This window comes from Montipora foliosa, chromosome 10 (assembly GCF_036669935.1).
Source record: "Montipora foliosa isolate CH-2021 chromosome 10, ASM3666993v2, whole genome shotgun sequence".
Classification (NCBI taxonomy): domain Eukaryota; kingdom Metazoa; phylum Cnidaria; class Anthozoa; order Scleractinia; family Acroporidae; genus Montipora; species Montipora foliosa.
The window spans coordinates 12,302,387-12,327,386 of NC_090878.1; the positions used below are offsets into that span (position 1 = coordinate 12,302,387).

A 25,000-nucleotide genomic window follows, 5' to 3' on the forward strand; every position below is an offset into this window, starting at 1 on the left:
AAGCTCGACCCGATAATAGGGAGCTTACGAAACGAGGAGGACGACGGCTACGAGGACTTCATTCAAAAATACAAATCCTCGTTATTCATATCACTACGAAACAATTTCATGTCGTTCCGCGTTAAAAATGTGTAGTAACTGACGAGGAATTAAACTTGTATAAGTGGGTTGGAAGCGTAGAGAGAGAATTGAAAATTCATTGTCATGTGCTAACGTCTTCCACAGAACCTTAAATTTAGTCATTTCACGTCGTCATTTAGGAGATGACGGCAAAGAAATGCACCAAAACGTAAAACGCACGTGTAGAGAGTGCAGAGCCATTGTTTTTGCTCACTAAACCTATTGTTTTGTAGCGTCGTCGTTGCCGTCGGCGTCGTCGTTTCGTAAGCTCCCTAATGATGACTACAACGACGACGATGATGACGATGACTACGACGATGACGATGACTACGATGACGAGGACGAAGATGACGATGACTACTACGACAACAACGAGAATGCTGACTACGACGACGGCGATACTGACGATGACAACGACGATGAAGATGACGATAACTACTAAGACGACGACGATGACTACAACGATTACAATGATGCAGACGACGACGAAGACGCCGATGACTAATACAACGACGATGATACTACGACAACGACGACGAAGCGAGAAAACTGAGTTCGGTTTTTCGTTCAATTTCTCAAATTACTAGAATGCCGGTCATTTATTAATTTCAAAACCTTGGCCAGTGGTCAGTCAAAAATATTTGAATAGCATAATTGATATGGTTTCGTCTTTCTTGTCCTCTCTCCGGTCAATTTTTAAATTCACCTGAGAATGGCCAAAAAAGACGAACTTTAAAAAGTCCTCATAAATTATCCGCTGTCTAGGATTTCTTGTGTTTTGTAACAACAGGTCGTAAAGTGTAGGGCAACGTAAACTGAAGGTAACTAAAATAACAAAAAAATCCTAAAAAGTGAGCAAAAGAGTAGAGTGATATGAGAACAGGCCAGAGATCTGGGTACCGGGGAGGGGGACGGACCACAGCAAAACCAATGTGCAGACACAGGCATCCCAGCATCGAAAGCAAAAACTGAAAAATGAATTTTAACAAAACATTAAGGAATTCTATTCATCTCTATTTTCAAAGCCTTTCTTATCAAAGTTTTATTTCCATTGAAATTAAATTCGCATCAACAGTCCCTTTACATTTGAGGTTGGGGTCAACTACCTGTAGCAAAAAAACATTCGGTGTCTCAAACTTAGGTCGTGTTCTATTGGGATCAACCGTTTCAACAGCAACCGGTTTCGGTTGAAGCGGTTGAGGTTTCCCAATAGAACACACTTCCAACCGTTTTCGGTTGAAACGCGGTAACTCCTGGGAATAGTTATTACCAGACTTCTCAGCGTTGACAAGTTGAGGCCCGAAACCAACATGGCAGGAGCCCGCGTAAATGACAGCGGTCGTTGCCCATGCTTTTTCAACCAATTCAACCAAGTTTGATGCCGGTTGAAAAAGTTGATCAACCAAATCAACCGAAAACGGTTTTTTTCCGAATAGAACACGAAAAAACCCAACCAACCCAACCAACTAAAAACGATTGATCCCAATAGAACACAACCTTAGCCTTCGTCTTAGGCCACGTTTTTTTTCCAAATCAAATCCATAACATCAAGTTCAGAACAGTGTCTATTTTAAGATTAGATTTCCCGCATTAAATGTTTTCATGGTGATCACGTTGAACAACAGCATGAATGACGTATTGCAATGTGATTGGTCTATTGTTTCTTGCCTTAGAAATAGACACTTTTCTAACGCTGATAGGGAATAGGCCAGTCCTACTCTTGCTTATCAGGTTTGGCGATAGGATTAAAAATCGCGCGCAAAAATTCCCAACCAATCGGGAGCAAAGCCAAACCCATTGTAATTTCCTTCTCGCACTCGTTTTTCCCGCGCTTGGCAAGAAGCGCGGGAAAACGCTGCTTGTCTTTGCTTTACGTTTTGATTTTCGATATCTGCTTTGATTGGCCAAACCAGTTACCATGACAATCAGTTACAAACCACGTCACTCTTAAACCTTGTGAAACCCTGTGAAACTCTGAAACGTTGTTGGTCGGCTGGACTAAACATGAAACGCTCTATTTATAAAGCGTAGCGGTTTTCTGGGAGCCCTCGCCCTTTCACTTAACACTAATAAGCCAAAAGTTTTAATTACCAAAATTTGCTTCAAATGCTTCGTCTTTTGTAGTTCAAACACGTGATAAGAGACAGCGTAAAACAGCAACAAACAGGAAATGTATGGTAGAGCCAGTCCATCTCTTAGCAGCAGCGGCCACATGCTAGATTAAATACTAGTAAATTAGTAATAGAGTAAACGTTCAAATACTTGTCGTGTTTTTACTTGTAACTGATGTAGAATTTGAATCTCTTGTTCTTGTAAATCTTTTATTTATTTAAAACATGTGTCAACACTGCTCGCCTCGACTAGCTTTTTTTTTTTAACTGCGGGCAGTGCACATTTCTTTAACAATTCTTTCTTCTGAACAAATATTGGCTTAACCACCAGTGAAGAAGGAACCCGGATGCTGGGATTTCGAAAGGTCTGTGTAACTTTCAAGAATTTTGTTCTTGAAGAAGAATTTTCTCTTTTTCTCTTTTTTCTTTAATATTATCGTTCGTTTTCCTGACGCGGTCTTCTAAAAAACAGGGAGCTCAATTATATGTAGCGGTAATTCCGATTAAAGCAAGGAGGGATGGCGCAGTTCGATTCCCTAGGGGACTCGGCGTTATATTTGGATTGAGATTGTTGGTTCTCTACTCAGCTCCGAGAGGTTTTTCCCCCGGGTACCCCGGTTTTTCCCCCGGGTACCCCGCTTTTCCCCTCTCCTCAAAAACCAACCTGTGATTGTACAGTGTCTTCAATTTAAGTACCCCAGGGATAAATAAATATACTTGACAAATAAACGAAGTTCATTATAACACCTTTTGAAATAGGGTCAATCGAACACACCCTAATTGTGACAGGCAGTTGGCGAGCATGTTGCTCTTATTCAAATGCGCCCCCTTTCTTGAATGAACGCTCTGTTTAAGAACATAAAACCATTCCAAGAGCCAGATTTGTGTAGGATCTCTTTGGAATTCACATTGGCTCAGTGGCGTGGGCTCGTCGATATAACATCCATACAGATCCCCTAAGATTTCTTCATCAATTTTTGACTTTAATACTTATCATTATAGTGTATATGACAGTTTTTTTTTTGCTCAATCGAAATATCATGGTTTTCTAAGACAGAAACAGTTAGAAAAATTCCATATCGATTTACTGTCCGTGTCGCTTAGTCTTTTTAAACTCGGATTTTTCACTTCCGGTGGGGTACAAAACCACGCTAGTAAGGAGACTGGGAAGAGCAATTTATACAGGAACGCAGGGAATTTTTGGGATAAAAATTTTCGTTCCTTTGTCTTTTGCATTATTGCAACCAAATACAACGCAGCTCAGAAGCAGTTCCAGTAACTTCTCAATCTAAAAAAAAAAGAAAAATTCGGGCCCTGGAAATATTTTATTCCAGTTTTGACGTCATAGCTCTGTTATCCTCAGTCTCCTTAGTAGCGCGGTTTTGTAACCCACCGGAAGTGAAAATTCCACGAGTTTTAAGAGGCTAAATGACACGGGAGAGAAATCAGTATGGAATTTTTCTGATTGATTTTTATCGCAGAAAACCGGAACAATGTTTCCATTGAGTAAATAAAAAAAAAATATGTCATATACACTTTCAGTCTTGTAAAATTGTAACTTACCTGAAAGTAGAGATGATAAGGAACCACGTGCATTCGAAGGGTATGTGATGAAGGAGAAGACATACCGGACTGAAAAAAGAAGCACAAACGCAAAGACAGTTACTACCCTTACGACAAATTGAAACTGCTTCCAACAAGATTACAGCAGCGCAAGAAATATTCTCAAATAAGACACAACATTTGAAAGGTTGCATGCAAAACATGTTCCGACATTCTTACGTCATCTTCAGTTGCGGCAAGTTGTACAGTTTGAAATTGAATTTGAACAAATCATGCATCGTTATCAAATACGTTACATATTTGCGTTACAAAAACACGTCAAAGAATTCCGTTGAATCACGATCTGCATGCGTTTCAATGAAACACTGTAAGCAATCACATCAATATTTGTCTCTTTTTTGATATCGATTTGATTTTACATTTACGTAATCCCTCAAGGTACAACCATGTCTAAAACAAGAAAAAAAGCAACAGCGACTTTAACGCGAGAAAGTAAATAGGCCACTTCGGAAAATACCATAATACTCTTTGTTTAACCGCCCAAATTTTGCATAAGCATTGTTTTTGTTTTCTCTTGGGACCATTGTAAGTCCCAAGAGAAACTGGAAACAATGCTTATGCAAAATTTGGGGGGACAAACAAAGAGTATTATGGTATTTTTCGAAGTGGCCTATAAGCATATCTTCAAGTTTGTAAATGATAGGGTTCAAAATCCCATTGCTTCCAAAATGATCCTTAAAGAAAAATGAATTTCTTTGAATGAAGTATCGAAGGTGTCAACATCCCAAGTATCGACACTTTGGGAAGATCGGATGTTATCGGATGTTTTAATTTTTTTCGCACTAAGTGAGGTCGCATGAGTAGGTGGCGTCACAGAGTTATACACTGAAACGTTGACAGAAAATCTATAAAACAAACAACGCTGTACTTACAGTGCTGCTAATAGGATTGATTTTTCGTGGACTTGATATGAAAAAATAAAAAACGCCATGGACGAATTGACCTAAATTTGACACAAAGAAGATAACGAAATCTTTAACAAACTCAGGAGCCCACGACTAGGAGCTTGCAACTTCATTGCATCTATGAAACGGCGTTTTTACAGACCAAGTTAATTATAGTTTGAGTTTCCCGCAAAACAGGACCTTTCCAGCCAATCACAAGTCTTGCATGAGAAATTAATCCACACGGGAATGAGGATTGAGAACTCGTCTAAAAATAGCTTGATTTGTGAAAATGCCGTTACATAGACCTAGTATTGGAGCTGTAGGCTCCTAGTCATAAGCTCCTGACAAACTACATTTTGGGCTCGTTCTATATATTATAACTGTGGGAATTTTCCAGGGGTTAAACATGACAAATTAAACCTGTCCAAAAATTTCAACCCTAGGCCAATTATTACAGCTAAAGAATTCCAAGGGTGCGTTCGATTGACCCTTAATTCCGGAATAAGAATACGTGGAGTGATGAAGTAACAAGGATAATGTTTAAAATATGTTTAAAATAGCATTTTAGCGGGTGTTCGACAATTTATAATGTGAATCTCTGTAAAAACGAAAGAATTTCTAATATTCCATGTAAATCTTATTCCGGAATACGGTCAATCGAACGCACAATAAGATTGGTAAGCTTTTATTTTAGGTAAATATTTCTTATATGTTAACGCTTTAAATACCATAAAGTACAATTTCGATGATTTTGCCTCACTTGTGCGCGAAAAAATTAATATAGAAAAATATATTGCAGTCACTTGTAATAAGGAGAAAGAATTTAGGAACAAATGGAAATTTTTTCTATCCTTATAAAATTACATTGTGTCCTTCTACTTCTCAGCTTCTGTATTTTGATTTTCTTGCTATCTATTTATTTAACAACCTATTAAATTCTAGAAAACCAATACCCTACATAGTGGAAGTAACATACAAAATTATTATTAGTGACTCGAACAATTAAAATGTAAACAATTACGTTGTAAACAGATCAACTATAATTCCATTTGACTAGTGTTATGGTATTGTAACATGTATCATATGTAGTGCAAGTTAATTTAGTGCAAGTATTGTGTAAGAAGTAAGTACAAGTGTAAATCATGTAACATGTATCGTATGTAGTACAGTAAAAAAAACAAAAACAAAAAAAAGATTGGTGAGCTTGGGGTACATGTAAATGATTACATGTACAGCTGTAGTAGTGAAAGCAGTGATCTTACAAATAGCATTAAGGTTAGACTGACTCTTTGACAAAACAACTGCCAGGGTGAAAAATTCTACAAGTACTCACCAGAGCTATCACAAAACGTTCTGCTGATGGGTTTTTAAACAAATTTAACGAAGATGGTAAACAAGCTGTTAGTGTCGACCATGTGCTGTAGAGAGAGAATTTGGTTGGAAGTAAATCAGTAAACTTGCTATCATCGATATTTTAAGCCGCGAAGATGTTTTTAACTTAAAGTCTCAATCGTACTTTCTGTAGTTGTCGGATGCCGGCTCTTACACATCGAGATTTACAACATTTGCCTTTGGACATTCCGCATTTGGACAACAATGACCGTTGACCACAACAGCACAGTTGCACACGTACTGCACAACAGCATTTGAGAATGAGGCTAACGATTACGGAAAACGAAGACTGATAATGAAAAAATATATATATATACGGGTCTGCAAATTAATTTTTCATTTTCCTGCCAAAAATATAATTGCTTGACGACAGGTGAAAGGAAAACTGATTTCTCTGTGTGAATGAGTGCTGTCACTTGCTTTCTGATTCTTAATTAGTACTTGGCTTAATGGGCGGAGCCAATTTGTCCTCAAATTACCATGCCCTGCTCCTGTCTGGCCTTGTATCTGAGTCGGTAGAGCAACAGTGATCTAATCCAGAGGTCATACATGTAGGTTTATATTCAGCTCCTTAGGAGGGCATTAATAATTGAAGTGATACCAATAAAGCAATCTATCTAAAATGAATAAGAATTGTTAATGACCAATTTACCTCACTTTAATAATCTGTGTTTGAGATAGAACACTTTTCACTTTGATAAGTACAGAAATTGAGCACCAAATGTTTGCCACTTTGTCCTGAAGAATAAAGGATGCTGCAATTCAGCAAAATAAACTCTAAATTTTCAAGCTGCTGTTTTTTTATAAGGCCCCCACTGGCCAAAAATGCATTTTTCATTTCATACGTCAAAGTTCGTTAATAATTCATGAGCAAGACAGACTGTCAAATCACCGATAAAGGTCACATATATGAGTTTTGAAACCAAAAAAACAACCCTCATTAGAATTATTTAATTAAGCATACTAATAAGGCATTGTTTTTCTTGTATGCTAATGTTCTCGAAAAATACATGTAATAAGTTACCACTTCTGAAAACATTGAGGGAAAAAACGAAACAGACGCATCTTGACTGTTATGTGTATTGTGTTACATGTCTTATGCATTGCGTCTCTGTTTCAAGCAAACTTACCTCAAAAATACCCCTTGCAAATGGAAAAAGTCTGTGAAGGACTTGCAAAATCATTGGCAATCCAGTCAAGAATGGCAGCCAACTGCAGATCAAATAAAATAATTTTGGGAATGATATGCCGAAGTAAAGAAAAGAGAGGAATATGTTAAATGGGGACATGTTTTTGATGTTATCATTATTTTTGTAAAAAATATTCAGAGAGCATGCAGAAAAAGCTGTTTGAGTCAACCTGAGGATGGTAACTGATCAACAAAAGAAAGTCCACTCATTGAAAATTGTGCACCGTGCCGGCTTCCGAAGGCTCATAATTTTGGTAATACTGACATAAAATGTATAATTATTTTCTTGTGATTATTGCCTGGGGGATGAAACAAAAAAACAGACTTACCATAACACAAATGTCACAAGTACAACAATTCCTAATTTGACAATGCTGAATATTTTTGACACCCTGCACAAAAAAATAATAATAATTTTAAGACTAGTCGTGGGATAAAAACTCTGGCCAGACCAATCTCAGGGTCATTAAATAACTGAGGAGAAAGTGCTGCCCTTGTAGTTACATCTGAAAAATTAATGGTTAGACTGTCTAGTCTTCTGGGATAAGGATGATAAACCATAAGCCCTGTCTCACAACCCTTCAATGTTCATGATAACCCTGTATGACGTAAAAAGAACCCACACACTATTCCCAAAGAGTAGGGTATGCAGTTCCCGGTGTTGTGGTCTGTTCTCTGTGTTGTATTATGGTTGGGAGGGTAAATGCTCAGAGATATTAACTACACCAAGCTAGTCTCTAAGATCCGAGGGTAAAGAAAGGGATGATGATGATGACAATACAGCCATGTTCTTTTTTGCTTTCCCTTTCTCCTCAAAAGGCCTTGGAACTGGCCACACTACGAAGCACAGTAAACACCCGCATATAAGAACACTTTTTTTCAGGTTCAAGGCTGATCGTGTTCTTATTTGAGGGGTGCTTAGTGAGAAATCATCTTGAAAGTGTTCTTAAAATGTTCTTAAAATTGGTTTAAGAAATACTTCAAAATAATTATATATTACTAGAGGTTTAATTAACATACAATGCTACATTGTAGATTTTATAGTTTGTCCTGAACACCATAGTACTTTGATATAAGTTACTGTACTGTATTTTTTCCTTATCCTACACTGTAATACCCTTTCCCTTTGTATTAAGAACATGTTTTATTTATCAGGCTGTCAGGTTGTTTGTATTTATATGTTGCTTTCTTGGCCAAATTTCAGCCTGATGTTCTTAATCCACTTGTTTCTTATATGCGAGTGTTTACTGTATTTGTCTTTGCTAGAATCAATGTGTCAAATAAGAAGCATCAACTTTTTCAAAAACAGTGAGGTCATTCTAAATGTTATTGTTACACATTACCACGAATTTTGCTGCAACGATTTTCCCAATAAATAGAAGAAGAAAGGAAATGCATGATATAATTCCATCTGTTTGTAATTCAAAGCTAGTGTGAATGCTACAGATCCCAGAAGATCCCGACCACGAACCAATCCAATCACAGCCCACAGTGCTAAGCCAAGGCTGATAGTATTATATCTGGTGTTATCATTAAGGAATGGATTTAATTAAATTAATATTAAATAAATAACCAGAAAGAGCTCAAGTAAATATGTTAAGCAGAGTTTTAATACAATGAACGAATTGATATATGAAATGAATCATATACTGAACTTGGTTGAAGTCCTGAATTTTTTAGGCTTCTCTATGCAATTGCCAAAATTGCGTTCATAACTGCCAGGATCATAGCATCACTTAATAGTTTTAATATGTTATAAAAACCCCCAATAATATTTGTTATTAAGGGTTTTTCATGACATGATGATGTTATGAAGACGAACAGCATAACTCACACCACAATGTGCCATTAGAGTGACCATTAGCCTGTGGCAAATTAATTTTGAATTTTCAATTTTACAAGCACTATGGTGTGAGCACTTTTGTCTTGGGTTTTTCTAATTTTTTTTTTTTTTTTTGCCTTGCAGAGATTCTACTGGAGGTTTTGTTCTGCCGTTTTAGAAAAAAAAAATAAATTTGTTGTGCTTATCAAGTTTAACATTTTCCAAGCTGTTTCTGTTTCCATCAGGAACAAACTGCCTTTTTGCAGTTTATGGGTCACCCAAGATTCTGCAAGTGTATAATTATGGAATAACATCCATGTTGGCTTTGGCAAAATTTGAAGAATGCATGAAGCAAAGTTGTAAAAAAAATTGATAGAAAACTGAATTTGACCACCTTTAAGCGTAGTAATGCATTAAACTGTTGCAGGTGCTCAAAAGTACCAAATTTGAGTCCTTCATATGTCGGAATGATCAGATTTGGGTGGATTGGTGAATCCACAGTCAACTCTTGATACCTGGTAAAGAACAGGCTGTTTAAAAGCTGGACAACTTTACTCAGTGGACAAGTCCCCAACCAGAGAATAAAAATGTGCTTCACGTTAAACGTTGTCCAAGATTTTCATAAAAACCTTTACTTCGATGTGCGTGGAGTGTGTATGGGGCTTTGAGAGCTAAGACCGAAATTTTTTCACTGATTGAAACTGTTGGATAGTGACTTATCCAATACAGCAATCCAGCCTTCAAACACAGCATGACTATTCCTGGGCTGGGGGATAGGGTGTAAGGGGTAAGGGGTGAGGGTACAATGTTAGGACTGAGGGGTAGGGGGTGAAGGGTACCATAGCTAAAACAACCCAAACCTGTTTCAGCCTAAGGTTAGCATTTTTGTAAAGGTTTGGGTTGTTTCAGCTTTAGTACTGTTCATCCCTTACCCCCACCCCCTAACCATCACCCCTTACTATCTACCCCTCACCCCTTACCCCCCACGCCCTACCCCCTTACCCCCTACCCCTCACTCCCTAACCCTCACCCCTTACCCCCACCTCCTACCCCTCACCCCTTACCTCTACCCCTACCCCTCACCCTACCCCCCACCCCTACCCCCTCACCCCCTGCCCCCCATCCCCAGAATAGTCATGCCATTCAACCAAGTGGGGCCAGCATGCTAATCAGGGATGTCAGGCTTTTCATTTTTAAAGAGTACATGGGATTGTAAGCTTTGTTCTCTGCCAATTATTTTACAACTTAGGATGTCAAAGTCACAAGGTTAGTCTGCAAGCACGCAGTCCAATTTTTCTGTTTGATTGAAAGTCAAGGGAGCAGTGAAGTCGCAAGTGGCACATCACAAGCAAAGCTACCAAGAATTTTGTCCAAAGGATCAGAAATATTATTCTTAGAAATCAGATAAGGCACTCGCTGATACCTTCAATAAGATTGCTTTGGATCAATGATCATCAACATCATTTAAAACTGCTCAGGAATATTTCATAGGGCCGAATAATATCATTTTACTATCATAAGAATATTGAAAAGAAACTCTACAGTTAGGTTATTTAAAGCACCGAGAATCTTCAAGCGAAATTCTGAAGAGTTTAGGATACTGGAAGTGGCCATAGTCAATCAGAATCAACCCAGGATAGAAAAGTATCGCAACGGCAGTAAGAACCTGAAACAAAGAAAGGTTCATGATGTCTCTAAACACACAATAGCTCAACTTGGAAATGACAGTTTTCTTTAAAAAAATATAAGCAGTTTATTAGGCTAGCTAATGCCATTCCAGTAAAACCGCAAATAACATACAATGCCAATAGCAGTAATCAGCCCCATTTTGCAATCAACAATAACATTTTCAAGATTACACAGAGGGTCCTGCATACAATGTAGGTTTGGTGCGATGTAAAGTCAGAAGACAGCATCAAATCAGATATGAAAAATAATAAGTGCAGTAAGGAGGTCTGGATGAAAATACAACAGAGGGACCAGGATTATGTTCTGTTTCATGCCTTTGGGTAATTTGTGTGACAAAGATCTTGCATGAGATCTATAAAAGTGAAGCATTGCCTCATTCAGACCCTTGAATATCAAAATAGTCTACAAAAATTAATATGTCCACCATTTTACCTTATTTAAAACTGGTTTCCTTCCTGAGCAATACAGAGAAAACACAAATACTGCCGGGATGTAGATTACTAAATCAGCCACTAAAACTATAAGAAAAGAAATATAATAATATCCCATCAATTTTTCAATCGCTATCAGAAAACAGCAGTTTCCACAGAAAATATCCTGAATCGTTGGTTCAATTTTCTGGTACAAATGTATCTTTAATTCCTACATGTACAAACTGACACAAATGGAATACAAGGTATGAGGTTCAGATACAGTACATTTACCTGTATATCTCATAAACAGCTTATGCTGTGGGCTTTCGTGACCTCGAGATTTGTGCAATGCAACCCATTTTGGGTTTATCTTGTTAGCTCTGTAAGAAGGCAAAAAAAACTGCAGTTTCTTTTTTTGTAATTTTCTTAACTAGGATTCAAAAAATTGTGGTTGTTTATTAAAGGGAATCTCTACAACTACACGTACATGTAACAAAGACAAATCTAAACAGGAAAAAACAATGTTTTACAAACACTTTAAATTTTGTTTGAGAACTCTTACAAAGATAGCATTTGTTTCAGAAAAAAATAATTCATTTTAGTTACCAGTATTTTTTTGGGTACGACCATCTGGAATAATGATAATAATAATTGTGGCATACTATAGTTGCCTTAAGGCCCTCCACAGACGCGGCAATAGTTGTTGATGACAAAACACTGTGTGTGTGAATCAAGTTATCAACTACAATTTATAGCGAAAAATCAAGTCATCAACAACAAAGTTTGTCCAAAAAAAAAAAAAAAAAACAAGCATCTTTTGTTCACGACAGTGTCAGAAGGGGAGTGGGTCTATTCCTGATTTGACGTCACAATCTACTTTGCATGCATTTTTACAAAGAGTTAATGCAATGTAAATCAGTTTGTGACGTCAAATCAGGAATAGACCCACTCCCCTTCTGACTCGGTCGTTAACAAAAGATGCTTGGAATTTTGCAACTTTCGGAGCCTATAAAATGGCAGGATTTGTTAGAAAAAGGAAAAAAATGGCTGCAATGCATTTCGAAAATGAAGATTCATTTTAGCGAAAAAAGTATTTTGGGGTTAGGTGCACTTTAACAGTTGTTGATTTAAATTAGTTGTTGATTGTAATCAGTCGTCGATAACAACTTGCCTCGTCTGTGGAGGGCCTTAAGTAAATGTTGTTATACAACAGTTCTCTGTGTTCTCAGATCAGACCAACAGAGGAAGCATAACACTTCACAATGTTATTATCGTGAGAAGTAATAATATTTTTATTTATAAGTTGGGGCATGGGTCTGGCAAATAAACTTCTGACCCCCACTAACAAGAAAAATCACCTGGCATTAGACAGATTAAAATCTTTTAAGGTCAGTAGGTTAAAGTTGTATGTCTGTTCCATAAGCTGTTGAGAGGAAGTGAAGTTTCATGTGGACAGAATGCAAGAAAGTGATCCACAGTATACATTACAATAATAATTATTATCATAAAGTGTATTGTGGATCACTTTCTTGCACTATTGTATAGCTACACTATTGTATAGCTACACTACATGTGTGGATGATTTAGTTAACAAGATTCTAACCTAACACAAATGCTTCTTGAGGATTATTTTGTTGAGAAATAATTTAGACGACACTGAGATAGATATAAGGTTATTAATTTTTTTTTGCTTCTTGTAGGCTTGACTCACTGCTTCTCACTCTGTGGGTTTCACTTGTTCAGCTTGACGCATAATTCAAACAGACAGAAAAACTACTGCATCCTTATGAATATGTGGAAGGTCAATTGCAAAAGGATAATGCTTCTGGCAATTAAGGTTTACAAAAATAATATCCAAGTCTGATACCTTTGGGGAAATTCAGTCTTCTAAATAAGGGTGGGGTGGGTTGGGAAAGCACACATCTCTAGTAACCCAGGTCCCAGCCCTTAGTACTTACATGAAACCACATACCCAGCTGTGATAAGCAGTCAGAGGTGGGTAATCCAAGCCCCAGTACATCAAGTCATTGTTTGATGTGTTTGTATACCTAAAAATATTCACAACTTGTGATTAAGGTCAAACACCTTATGTTAAAGTTGCATATTCATCGACCTTGCAAATGAACCAGTCAACAAAGCTGGAGGCAGAATTGTTTGCTACAGATCGTACATGTTTTTCAATTCTTACATTGTAATTACATCCCTTTTAAAGACATTGCACTTTTCACTGTTGCACAATCATGTTTGCATTGCCATTTTACAGACTGTTTAGAAACAGAAACCGCCAAAGGTTTCCCAAATCACAGTGACATAACGCTGTACCCATTGATGTCTGGTGGGGAGGGGGAGGGGGAGGGGGTTTGCATGTAAAGGGTGGGGATGCTAGACATTTTGAATTAAACACTACAGAAGACCAATCTGGGTGGTGCAGGGATGGCGCAGTGGTGAGAACACTCGCCTCCCACCAATGTGGCCCGGGTTTGACTCCCAGATCGGGCGTCATATGTGGGTTGAGTTTGTTGCTTCTCTACTCTGCACCGAGAGGTTTTCTTCGGGTACTCCGGTTTCCCCTCTCCTCAAAAACCATCATTAGACTTGATTTGTGTTAATTGTTAATTTCAGTTTACAGTGTCCCCAATTAGTGCTCCAGCAGTAGAACGACTAGACACTTAAATAAATAAAGTTCCTTCTGGGCTTCGCCTAGGAATTTTTTGACCCCTAAAAGAGACCATATTTTAAAAGTATTAATATGTATAAAAAAATTATATTTTTTTTTTCTATATTTCTTTGCGTGAAACGCCTAAACAAGACCTTCACTGCTACTTATGGGCTGCATATGATGGCATTTTCCCCAGAACACCCTACGTGAGACCAAAATCCGAAATTTACACCCCTTAAGCAAGACGACGCGCATACCCAACCCTTCATATGCGAGTTCCCCTCCTGGGATTGAACTACAATAAATGGCAGAGAAAAAAAATACTATTGGCGGGAATTTGATCTTAAAAGTCTGCACGTTAAAGAAAGGTGCAATAGCCCACGCTTTTTTAATGCTAACAAGTTGGCATAAACCCAAATTAAATGCCTTTCCCTGCTAATTATAAGATGCAGCGCCACAAACCCTGCAACTGCGCCAATTTCTCCACTTTTGGATGGTAAGATTCCACTTACCATTCGTCAATCGGTAGATTATAGGTGATCTCCATCCAATGTCTCTGCGCTTCGTAATCTCCAAACATCGGAGCTTTCCCTTTTCCTACAACCCATGTGCAATGACATCGAGAATTAATAAGCTTAAAAGCAGCACCTCCGAGCGAAACCTTCACGATAGCAAACATGTTTCAACAGTCTTACCTGAATATGAACTAAGAGACACACACCACCGGACAACAATTGCTGCTAAAAAAGCTAGCGCTACCGAGTAAAAATTTTGTGACATAATTTCGCCAAGCAGTTAAAACAGAAAAATATACAGCTGTATCAAAACCCGTCCGCCATATTGAATATCCGATCCCAGAGTGTATTGGGATAGCTCCTTACCATGCCCTTCAGCTCTGTCCCCGAGGCCAGAAGATTGGGGCCAAAAATGGTCAAAAATCGGCAAAAAGTTAATCTGCGATCAGGCGTACTTTTTTTAAGACAGGCGCGAAGAGGTACGATGCATTTTTTTTTTCTGTTCGGCTTCTACTTTAAATATATACGCTAGGAAGTGCAACTATGATGTCTTCTTCTACTGAGACAAACCAGTGTTTCGGAAGCATTCTATCTGCTCTTCCTTTACAGATTTTTGAATAAAAAACTTGAAGTGGAAGCAATAGCAGCTGTAAACAGAGCCTAAACATCTCTCCTGTTCAAGTCCTTCTCGGCGGCCATAATAACCGATTTTACTAGAAGCATGATTTGCAGTTCTGTAAACCAATCGGAGCAATGCACCAAGAGCCCTATTGTTTTTCGGCCAATTAGAGTGAAGTCCAGATTCTGAACTACGGGCAGACGACTCTATAAGAAATAGCAGAAATCTAGGCTAATTTAGCTTTCCATCCATACCAATTACCGCGCCGGTGGCTTTAACCGCGCACCGGTGGCTCAGTTGGTAGCCTGCGTAGCATGGCGGTTTTGTCGAGCCGGGCGCACGAGCGGCGAAGCCGCGAAATTCGCGAGCGAAGCGCGCGAGAACGAGTGGCGAAACCGCAATCTCCTCGCGGTTTTTCTGCCCTCGCCCGCCTTTATTACTTAGCAACCAAAACCGCCATGCTACGCAGGCTACTCAGTTGGTTGAGCGGGTTATCTAGCGGTGATCTAACCCGAAGGTCGTGGGCTCAATTCCCACCCTCGTCAGAGTTTTTCTCTGTCCTTGTGTTGGCCCAATTCGATCTCAAAACTTTGACAGCCACGTGTTAAGCAAACACACTTTCAAAATCCGACGAATAAAAGTGATTTTTTGATCACAGTAGCATTTTAAAAAATCTCGACTTTCTGGGAGCTCAATAATCATCCTAGAAGAACGTAATCCGTTATCGTTTAGAATTCGCTTAATTAAAATTAATAGATGGATGAGTGGATAAACAGATAGATAATTCAGTTTTAAATGTAAGCGTTACAAGGCCGACCTTTGAAAAAAAAATATGCCTCCTTCATTCCCACCAAGGGATCAAGCCGCCATTCATCAACACGTCATGCTCAGCCAGCACTGACCTACATTTATGTGTAACTGAGAAGGGTGGGGATGCACACTGGGAGTTGAAGCTCTCTTCCTTTGAATGATTTGGTATCACTCGGGTGACGCGAAAAAACACAACCATGGACAGAAAAACAAATCAAGTGTGGGGTGTTAAACAATTACGCGCCCTTCTCGATTCTTAATCATTTGAACATTTTGTAATAGTGCTCTCGATGATAAAACATTCCCATTTGCAGATTATATGAGTTAAAAGTACAAGATAAATATGAAATCGAAAAATACATATTTGGTACACTGGCAATGTCTTTACGAAGAAGTGTTGTATGTTTATAAATTAACAAATATGTTTTCTCTTTATAGTAAGATGTAGCTGGTTTTTTGGTCATGTTAGAGGTGGGGAATTTGAACTGAAAAGTTCTTAAAGAAAATGCAGAAAATTGAGGCCGTCTTTCGTATAGTTTTCCGTGACCTCACTTGCGCAACAAGCTCGGAGTGGACCGTTGAGGAGTTCGTCCGCACGTGCAAAGCAAGCGTCGAGTATTTCTTATCTTCGGAAACGGGGCAAAAATAAACTGGGAACAAATTGGCGCGTAGCACGCAAATAGCGCGGCACAGGCTAACCACATAACGTCTCCATTTCATCTGCAACGGGCTCGAGACCCAGTAAACCCAGCAATTCTTTGCAGTTCTTTTCAATCTCTCGGACCCGCTTAATCGGTGACTCTTTGCGCCACTTTAAATAATTACTACTTGAGTCCCTTATGTGAGAATAAGGATTATCAATGGCTTCAGCTAATTGGTCTTTGTCTGGATTCGTGCTTTCTACTATCCAATCTACCAGACTATCAGGCATTTGAAACTGCGCAAATTTGTATATTTTCTTAGCAGTAGTAATCGGCATCGTGGCGATTTCTCGGTAAGTGATTTCCATATACCTATCTTTCAGCCATTTATCTTGTAATGCCCTTGCAAATTTGATGTTTTTAGTGATTTTGCTACATATTCCTTTGGCAATCTGTGGAAAACCTTTGAAAGTGTAATCGGACACCCAGCCACTTCTGATTCGCGAGTTTATACTCCCGCGAGGATCACGCACGATTTGAATCACGCGAATGTCGGTGTCAGGATTCTCGCGAAACACGCGTGGGATAAAGACAGCAATGCTCTCTTTTGGAACACGGATTTGACCAACTTTAACTACACTGTGGTTAAAACTATTTAGACAAGCAGCCACTGCAAATTCTGGATGACTTGAAAGCTTAGGGTAATATTTTTTTCCACTCTTTGTTTTTCGTACAAACGCAGAGGTTCTGAAAACGTTTTTCTCAAAGACACCGCTTCCAACCCAACTTGTTCTCGTGAAGTCTAGAAAGGTTTTCCCAGCATCTGAACCAGTAAATTCACACGATAACAAGGCGTTTACAACATCCAGTACTATCCTTTCTTGAAAATCGAATTGAAAATTCGCGTAGTCTTTAAACCATCTTTTCGTCACCCACAAGGGTTCGTATACTGTGAACATCTGCGGATCGGCCGCAAACATTTTGGTAATGAAGGTTGTACCCGAACGATCGTCGCCGAAAATGAGAAGGCTTTTTCTTTTCTCCGAAGATGTCTTCGAATGTTCTTCGGAATCCCGATGGCTGATATTCTTCGCAGGTAGTGACGTGAGGCTTGTTTGGTTGCTCAGTTGTGTTTTGCTCGAGTCGCGCTCACCAACAGGCTTCAGCATGGTTTTCGAAGATCCTCTCGGAAGCTGGCCGGGATGGCGAAGAGCCTTCGTAATGTTCGATTTTCTTGTAACTTTATAATTTGAAAGAGATTGGCTGGAATTTGGGTGAAGGTATGTTTTCGTTTTCCCCAAAAATGCTTTTGTGGGTTGATAAGATTCCCGAATTCTTTTAATTGTGGTAGGCTGAGGATAACCGCCGTGCTTGTGTTGAAGACGAGGTTTCAATCTCGTCGAAGATGCCTTCGGGAGCTTATCGGAATCCCGATGAATAATTGGTACGTTGGGTTTAAGTTTTCCTTCGTTGGTGCTTCGAGTTTGCGTTATGAATTCATTCGTATTATTATAGGTTTTTGATCTTTTGTTTTTTAACCATTTAGGGTTTGTTTTTGCGGAGTCAGCTGATTTTCCATTTTTCTCGGAGATGATTTCACCGACTTTAAATGTGTTATCTTCCTCGCTAAATTGTCGAGACGACTTCGTCGAATAAACTCGTTTCGAAGAGTCCGACGGAGTCTCGTATACTTGTGAATTATCACGGGAAATGTTTCGTGAAAAATTCGCAGGTCTTCTTTGAGATTCAACTCGAAATATGTCCTTATTTTCACGAACACTTATGTTTGTCTCTTGTTGTGATTGCTTAATCATCTTTTCATAACTGGAAATGCGTTTAGTATTCAAAAAGTGTCTTCTTGTCTCGAACTTGGATTTTTCATTGTGGAAAGATTGAGATGCGGTGATGTGGTCCTGTGACGAGTTCGTGCGAGGATTGAGTAACTTTTCAAAGAAAGAATCGTCGTTCTGAAAAATCTCGAGAGTTTGGTCTCTTTCCAATCCTCCGCGTGCGTTAAAACGATTTATCGTCAATGTTTGTAGTTTGGTGAATGCCGGTTCGTCCACTTGGTGTACAAGGACAAACAGCAACATGGCCAAAATAGTGATGACTATCAAAGCCAAGTTGAGAAGCTTCGGTATTCCTTGTCTTTTCAACAGCTTCATCTCCCTTGTAGCTTTTCTTTCTTACTTCGCCTTTTCCACCTATCAGACCTGTTGACAGATTGTTTCATGAGTGATCAATTTACAGGGTGTGTAGACACGCAGCTGGCAAAATTTTCCTAAACGATCATGGAAATGCACAAAAAGTGACATTGACTTAACGTTTTAGGTGCTGTTTTCATGTGGTATTCACCAGAACACCAGCGCATTTGCGCATGCGCAGAACAAAGACCGCAGGAATATAATAGACTCGGTCGGGATACCTCTGGAGTCTGCGCCAGAGCGTCCGGCGTGTTATTGCGATTAAACCCAGGATTTCGACCAGCGCGTCGTTTACACTAATCCTGTCGGTCCTTTACTAAAAGGCAGTGCTGGAGGGAAATCTCGGCCTCTACACCAATTGTACCAAATCCCTTCCCGTCGGAACTTCAGACCCTTGCTATGATCTCTCCCCGTCACTGTCACTGAAAACAATGGGTTTTCAGTGCGCATGCGCAAATGTGCTGGTGGTCTGGTGAGTACCACATGAATAACACCTCAAACGTTAACTAAATTCACTGCTGTTTCAGCATTTCCACGATATCTTATGGAATAGGAAGTTGCCTAAGAGTCTAAGGTCGCCTAAATTATTGACTCAATGCGAAGAACAAGTATACCGTTTTCTTTGAACACGGTATTCCAAGGACTTTTGAGGAATGCAAACAGTTATAGACGGTATTTCTTGCAGATATTTACAACGAAGTAATAGGGATTTAGCCTTGTGTTGACGACAAATGACAAATAGGAGAATGAAATATTGGTAAAACAAAACTAAAAATATACATCTTTGTTATTCCTCATGCCACAGCCGTTCAACCAGCCTTTCATTATTATTTCGTTTTTAGTCTACAAGTTACTTGCTGGGTAGATCTCCCATAAAGAACCGGCACTTGTACTTTTTTTAGCTGGCCCTTGCATAAAAAATTGTGTACAAGTACAGTTATGCCAAAAGCAATAACAAAATTCGGTCTTAGCTCATTTTTACTTGTTAGCTACAAATATGAAGGAACTTCGAATTCTTAACACAGCGAGGAGTTAGGATCAGAGGATTTTCATGTTAGAATGACATGTAGTAACCTGACGTTTCACCTAAAGCGAAGTTTAATTAGATATATCTGATTATATGTTTCATCTAGCGATCTAAGAACTAGGAAGTACACAGTGGGGAATAAATTTTTAAAACCCGCGAAGCAAGAAAGCCATGTGCAAACAGTAAAAAAATATTAAAAGTTAAAAATGCGCCAGAGTACGTTCAGGAAAACCTGATTATTGATTAAGAACTAAGTTAATAAAGATCTAGATGACAACTGTTTGAGACGAGCAGCAATCCCTTGTACAGTAAGTACAGTCCCACTATAGGCCAAACGTTTTTTTGATAGAAGTTAATAAGTGGTTGCGGATCAACAAGCTGGTGTTAACCGATCTGACAAGAAAGCTAATAATCAGGATAAAAAAGCCAAAGGTTATGATCCCAAAAGCTTCCCCGTTTCTTATTCAAAACAGCTTTCGACCATTCTTATATCGTCGCAACTGGATTAACTTTTAAAGATGGGCTTGTACAATTCACGCCGAAGTAAACTTAATAATAAAATAACAAAATACGAACTGTCAAAAACGGCTTTTTGTCTTCGCATACAATGCATAAACAAGAATCGATCCGTATTGTCCTCTGTTTCTGCAGTGAAATCTTTTGTTTGTTAACTTACGAGAATAAATGTATGTCATGAAAACTGTTGGATTTGGTAGCAAACTTTACGGTTGATTCTCGATCCGAGTTTTATTTTGCATCGATTGGACAAAAAACGGGCGACTCCTAATGTGTTTTTTTTTTTAACAATGATAAATTAATGTTTCGGTTCGTTTTTCTCCTTTCCTCAAAGCTAAAAAAAACTGAATTACCTTGGTTTCTTCGGTACTAAACGTTTGAATTAAGCTTTTTAATCAAAACAAAGATCCTACTCTTTATAACATAATTACAACGAGAATAGCTGTGGACGTACATCGATCAAGTTAGAGTACAACCGAGTCTAAGACAAATTCAATCGGTTGCACATAAAAAAGAACCTTGAGTTTAACTTTAAAACAAAACAAAATCGCAACTCACCGTCAAGATGAACTTAACAAAGATTTCTCTTTTCATCCGCCATAATTTATGTACGGATTGGTATACAATAGCGTGTTATATTCAGTGAATTTCAAATTTTGTCTGAAATATTAATTTGTGTACGCATGTGTACGCGCAGATACATGTATACAGACGAGGAAGGGCCTACTTGAACCGACTCAAGAGAAGTGTTATCGTTTTAAACTCTTCTCTTTTGTACTTTAAAAAAGTCAGGACTTTTTTTATCGCTCCTTATGAAACTAAGCAACTTAGGCGTATTTGGTCTTACGCACTTTTATGAAAAATCGGACCACATATAATTAGCTAGCGCTATTTCCGCGCTAGCTCTCTTTCATCAATTAAAATAGAATGGATTGGTTTTTAAAGCAAACTGAAGTTAAGTTGCTTGCTAAAAAAGGCAAATATATTAACCTTTTTTAAAAGAAAATAAGCAAAATTCTGAGGTTTGTTTTAGAGTCAGAAATGTTTGCCAAGCTGCAAATTACTGACACGAAAATTGTCAGTTTTACTAGGCAGTATAAATTTTATTTTTAAGCGCCACGCAAGGAAGAAATGTCTTTAATGGTTTTCCTAAATTCCTACTTTTAAATTATTGTAATAAAATTATTGCCATATAAACTCATTTGCTGAATTTTCTTAAAAAGCCTTATGCAAATATCCAAGAGCAACAAATTATTGCTACCGGGATATCGAAAAGATCATAGGAAGTAATAAATGACTCGATTATTACACTGTATTCCTTCGGTTTCCAAGCTTTTTCAAGTCGTTCCGGTAAAACAGTTTGCCCTTGGTTTTTGGAGTTAGCTCCAAAGCAAAAAATTATCAGTATGGGATAAAAATTATCATGGTATAAAACATAAATGCCTGAATTAGTTTCCTTTGTTTTGAAAGCATAACATTCTGACATTACGCTCTCATGACCATAACTTATGGCTCGAGTACCGTCAATGTAATACGGTGGCTTATCAGGCTTAAAGGTGACATTTCCAGTTTATATTTATCTTGAAATAATTGTCTGGAGATTTAACTTCGACCGGATTATTTTCGTCACCAAGACCATAGACAATTTTTAATTTATTTAGCGATTTCTTTATTCTGAGATAATTCTCTGTATCTCGAGATAATTGTTTATCCCGGGATGATTGCTTATCTCGAGATAATATTATATCTCGAGATAATTTTATATCTAGAGATGATCTGATATCTCGAGACAATATTTCATCTCGATATTAGTTTGAATTTTTTTATCGCGAGATAATTTCACATAATGTACACACAAGCCGCTCGATCGATCAGTCATGTATGGCGCGTTTTTCTTTTCAAAATTCAATTTATCACTCACTTTTACAAACGACCTCCGTTTTTCAACTTTTATTCAACCTTGACACTCGTTTTCCAAATCAACATTCGTTTGATCAACCTTTTACAGTCGTATGGACAAAATTCAATGATCAGTGTTTGACTAAAATCGTCAAAATCATGAATGCATCAATCCAAAGCTGAATGGCATAACGCAAATAGCCATAACGCTAACAGCCATAACGTAAATAGCCATAACGTAAAGAGGAATAACGCAAAGACGTTTAACGCAAAAAGGCATAACGCAGAAACGCATAACGCAAATGGCCATAGCGCAAAAAGCATAACGCAAATATTCATAACGCAAAAAGCATAGCGTATAATAGCCATAATGCAAAGGCCCTTTGAAGAATGGAGACTAGCTGTGTACTCCGTCAATAATTTTAGCTGTAAAAAACGTCAATTGATTGTTCAAGGGAAAGAACATATAATCGCTATCGAATTTTTTTTCCTTGTTTAAGTTAAGCCTCTGCGTTATGGCTCTGCGTTATACCTCATTGCGTTATCCTTTTTGTGCTATGGCCATTTGCGTTACGCGTCATGCCTTTTTGCGTGATGCCTACCTGCGTTATGCCTGTTCGCGTTATGGCTATTTTCGTTATGGCTTTTTGCGTTATGCCTCTCTGTGTTATGCCTCTTTCCGTGATGGCCATTTGCGGAATCAGCTTGTTGCCATTCAGCTTTGGATTGATGCATTCATGATTTGGACGATTTTATTTCAAGTACTGACCATTGAATTTTTGTCATAGCAGGAACCCATGACGCGGAGCCTACAACTCTACTGTGTTCGTGTGACGGCGTTTTCACAGACCGATTTATTTTTAGATTGAATTTCCTGCGAATGAGACTCCCACAGGAGCCCGATGACCAATTATAAGAAATTAAGCTGACGTCATAGCTAGGGTCACCGAACCGGACCTGCCTTTGTTTTTTGACCTAATTCGCGGGAAGGGCTGGTCTAAAAATAAACCTAATTGTGAAAACGCCGTTTCACATCCGCTGTATGGAAGTTGCACGCTCCAGATGGGCTCCTGGCTCCTGATGAAGGTCATTGTGAGAGGATGGGCAAAATACAGAACTTCAGGGAAAGGGAAACGTTACTATGACCATGCTGGCAGGTTTAGGTAAGGTGAGTAGTACTTTTTAAGGTTACTGGGGGAGGGGAGGGTAAGTAATTAAAAGGTTAAAGATCATCGGGAGAGGATAGGTAAAACGTTGAGGTGGGGGGGGGGGGGGGAGGGAGGGTAGTGTTGGTGGTATTCAGTGGGCTCCTGGTCATAGATATTCTTCCATGCAGTCGTTTTTGAAAGTTCATCGTTACAATGGAGACTGGGAACGAGTGCAAACTTTGCAAGAACGCCTGTCGGGAAGTGTTCAGATCTGATCAGTCTGTAAATCTGGGGCAAGATCGCTTTTGGAAGTCCTGTCCTCCGGTAAAAGTGGCGATAAAGAGAATATAATTAAAGCACGATTTTGACAATTTACCTGTTATATCACCAAGGCGTGCGTCTTGCGTTTGTTCATACGTTAATTAAATGAATCTACCATAATACATGTATAACAAAGCTCAGAAATGTCGTCGATTTGCTAATAGAAGAAAAACAGAAAGAAGAATAATAGTTTAGTAACACTTCTGACAGTTAAAAACTGAATAAACAGTGCAATTTACAAAATTAAATACTAATAATTAAGTCTATTGACAATAATAAGAATTGTAATAAATGGAGTCACGAGAACCTAAAAGTGGAAAAGTCATCTGCTCGCTTTGTCCCTTTTATTGTTGTATTGGCTTTAGTATTTCCGGATCTTAACTGGTATGGGATAGATCTTGTCGTAACTTGCAGAGCCAATAGCTATCAACTTTTTACATATGAATATCCTGCGATCTGCTAACGATGTCAAATTTGCTTGATCCGAGGGCTTTTTGATAACTAGAGTTTGGAAACATTATTCTTAAAGCTGTTCTTTGTATAGATTCAATAGCGTCAGAAAGGTATGCGGGAATACCCTGCCACAATTACGCAGCATACTCAAGAGACCGACCTAATATTACATGTGTATACCTTGAGCTTGAGCATGTCCTCTGGCATGACTTCAGCGTGCTTCAACAATCTAAGTGCGTATAATCTTTTAGCTGCCTTGACAATCACATATTCAACGTGAGTGTTCCATTTAAAGGTCATCACTAATTATAAATCCTAAAAGATGATACGTTCTTATTGAGTCTCGCTCTACTTCTTGGTATCCAACACTTATAGGTTGCATTTCAGTAGTCGAATTCTTCATGAAATTTACGTACATTTCTTTACATGTTTTGGGATTTAGTTTCATCTTGTGTTCTATACAATAATCATGGATTTCTCTGATAACTACGTCTAGCATACTAATAGAGTTTCTTGGGATAATCCCGAATGCTGTACTGTCATCAATATATACTTCGTATGCATTTGCCAGTTCCTGAGCAGCTTGTTTATCATGACAGCAAAGAGCGTTAATCCGAGTTTTGTTGCTTGTTGGAAGCCACCATTGACTTGTTTCCATGGCGACAGGGAGGAAGGAAGGAACGTATCCAAAAAAACAGAGTTTGATCGATAAGGATCTGAGGTCATCTAGCAATACTGAATGGTCTATGATATCAAATCCTTTAGTAAATAGAGAAGCGCGATTTCCTACAAAGCAGTTGTTTCTATGCAAAAGCTGTACTTCACCCACACCTACTTTTTTTAAACAAGCGTATTCTGCTAATTGACCATTTTCACATTCCCCATAATACACTTTGTTTGCCCCCCAAATTTTGCATAAACTATTGTTTTCAAATGCTCTTG

General features: G+C 38.5%; 2 protein-coding genes across 5 annotated transcripts in view; both read right to left on the reverse strand.

Moving 5' to 3' along the window:
- LOC137973496 (dolichyl pyrophosphate Man9GlcNAc2 alpha-1,3-glucosyltransferase-like) overlaps window positions 1-14,768 on the reverse strand; it is an 18,745-nt gene extending 3,977 nt beyond the window's left edge. Inside the window, exons 1-15 of one of the 2 annotated variants that reach the window (XM_068820321.1) lie at window positions 14,601-14,768; window positions 14,418-14,502; window positions 13,205-13,294; window positions 11,538-11,626; window positions 11,266-11,351; window positions 10,746-10,810; window positions 8,666-8,842; window positions 7,652-7,714; window positions 7,264-7,345; window positions 6,786-6,871; window positions 6,075-6,159; window positions 4,727-4,797; window positions 3,795-3,863; window positions 2,212-2,335; window positions 1-1,088 (exon numbers count right to left, since the gene is read on the reverse strand). The exon at window positions 1-1,088 is cut by the window's left edge and continues 207 nt beyond it. In XM_068820321.1, coding sequence (XP_068676422.1) covers window positions 882-1,088; window positions 2,212-2,335; window positions 3,795-3,863; window positions 4,727-4,797; window positions 6,075-6,159; window positions 6,786-6,871; window positions 7,264-7,345; window positions 7,652-7,714; window positions 8,666-8,842; window positions 10,746-10,810; window positions 11,266-11,351; window positions 11,538-11,626; window positions 13,205-13,294; window positions 14,418-14,502; window positions 14,601-14,685 — 1,464 coding nt within the window. In that variant the 5' untranslated portion in view covers window positions 14,686-14,768 and the 3' untranslated portion in view covers window positions 1-881. The remainder of the gene's footprint in view (window positions 1,089-2,211; window positions 2,336-3,794; window positions 3,864-4,726; window positions 4,798-6,074; window positions 6,160-6,785; window positions 6,872-7,263; window positions 7,346-7,651; window positions 7,715-8,665; window positions 8,843-10,745; window positions 10,811-11,265; window positions 11,352-11,537; window positions 11,627-13,204; window positions 13,295-14,417; window positions 14,503-14,600) is intronic. The other variant, XM_068820322.1, reaches the window with a different exon arrangement.
- A 1,221-nt stretch (window positions 14,769-15,989) lies between these two features.
- The window catches only part of LOC137973872 (carbohydrate sulfotransferase 3-like), a 14,321-nt gene continuing 5,310 nt past the window's right edge, over window positions 15,990-25,000 (reverse strand). The window contains exons 1-2 of one of the 3 annotated variants that reach the window (XM_068820766.1): window positions 23,661-23,759; window positions 15,990-18,703 (exon numbers count right to left, since the gene is read on the reverse strand). In XM_068820766.1, the coding sequence (XP_068676867.1) occupies window positions 16,544-18,655 (2,112 nt within the window). In that variant the 5' untranslated portion in view covers window positions 18,656-18,703; window positions 23,661-23,759 and the 3' untranslated portion in view covers window positions 15,990-16,543. Of the gene's footprint in view, window positions 18,704-20,795; window positions 21,074-23,660; window positions 23,760-25,000 lie in introns of those variants that run through there. The other 2 variants (XM_068820765.1, XM_068820767.1) reach the window with 2 other exon arrangements.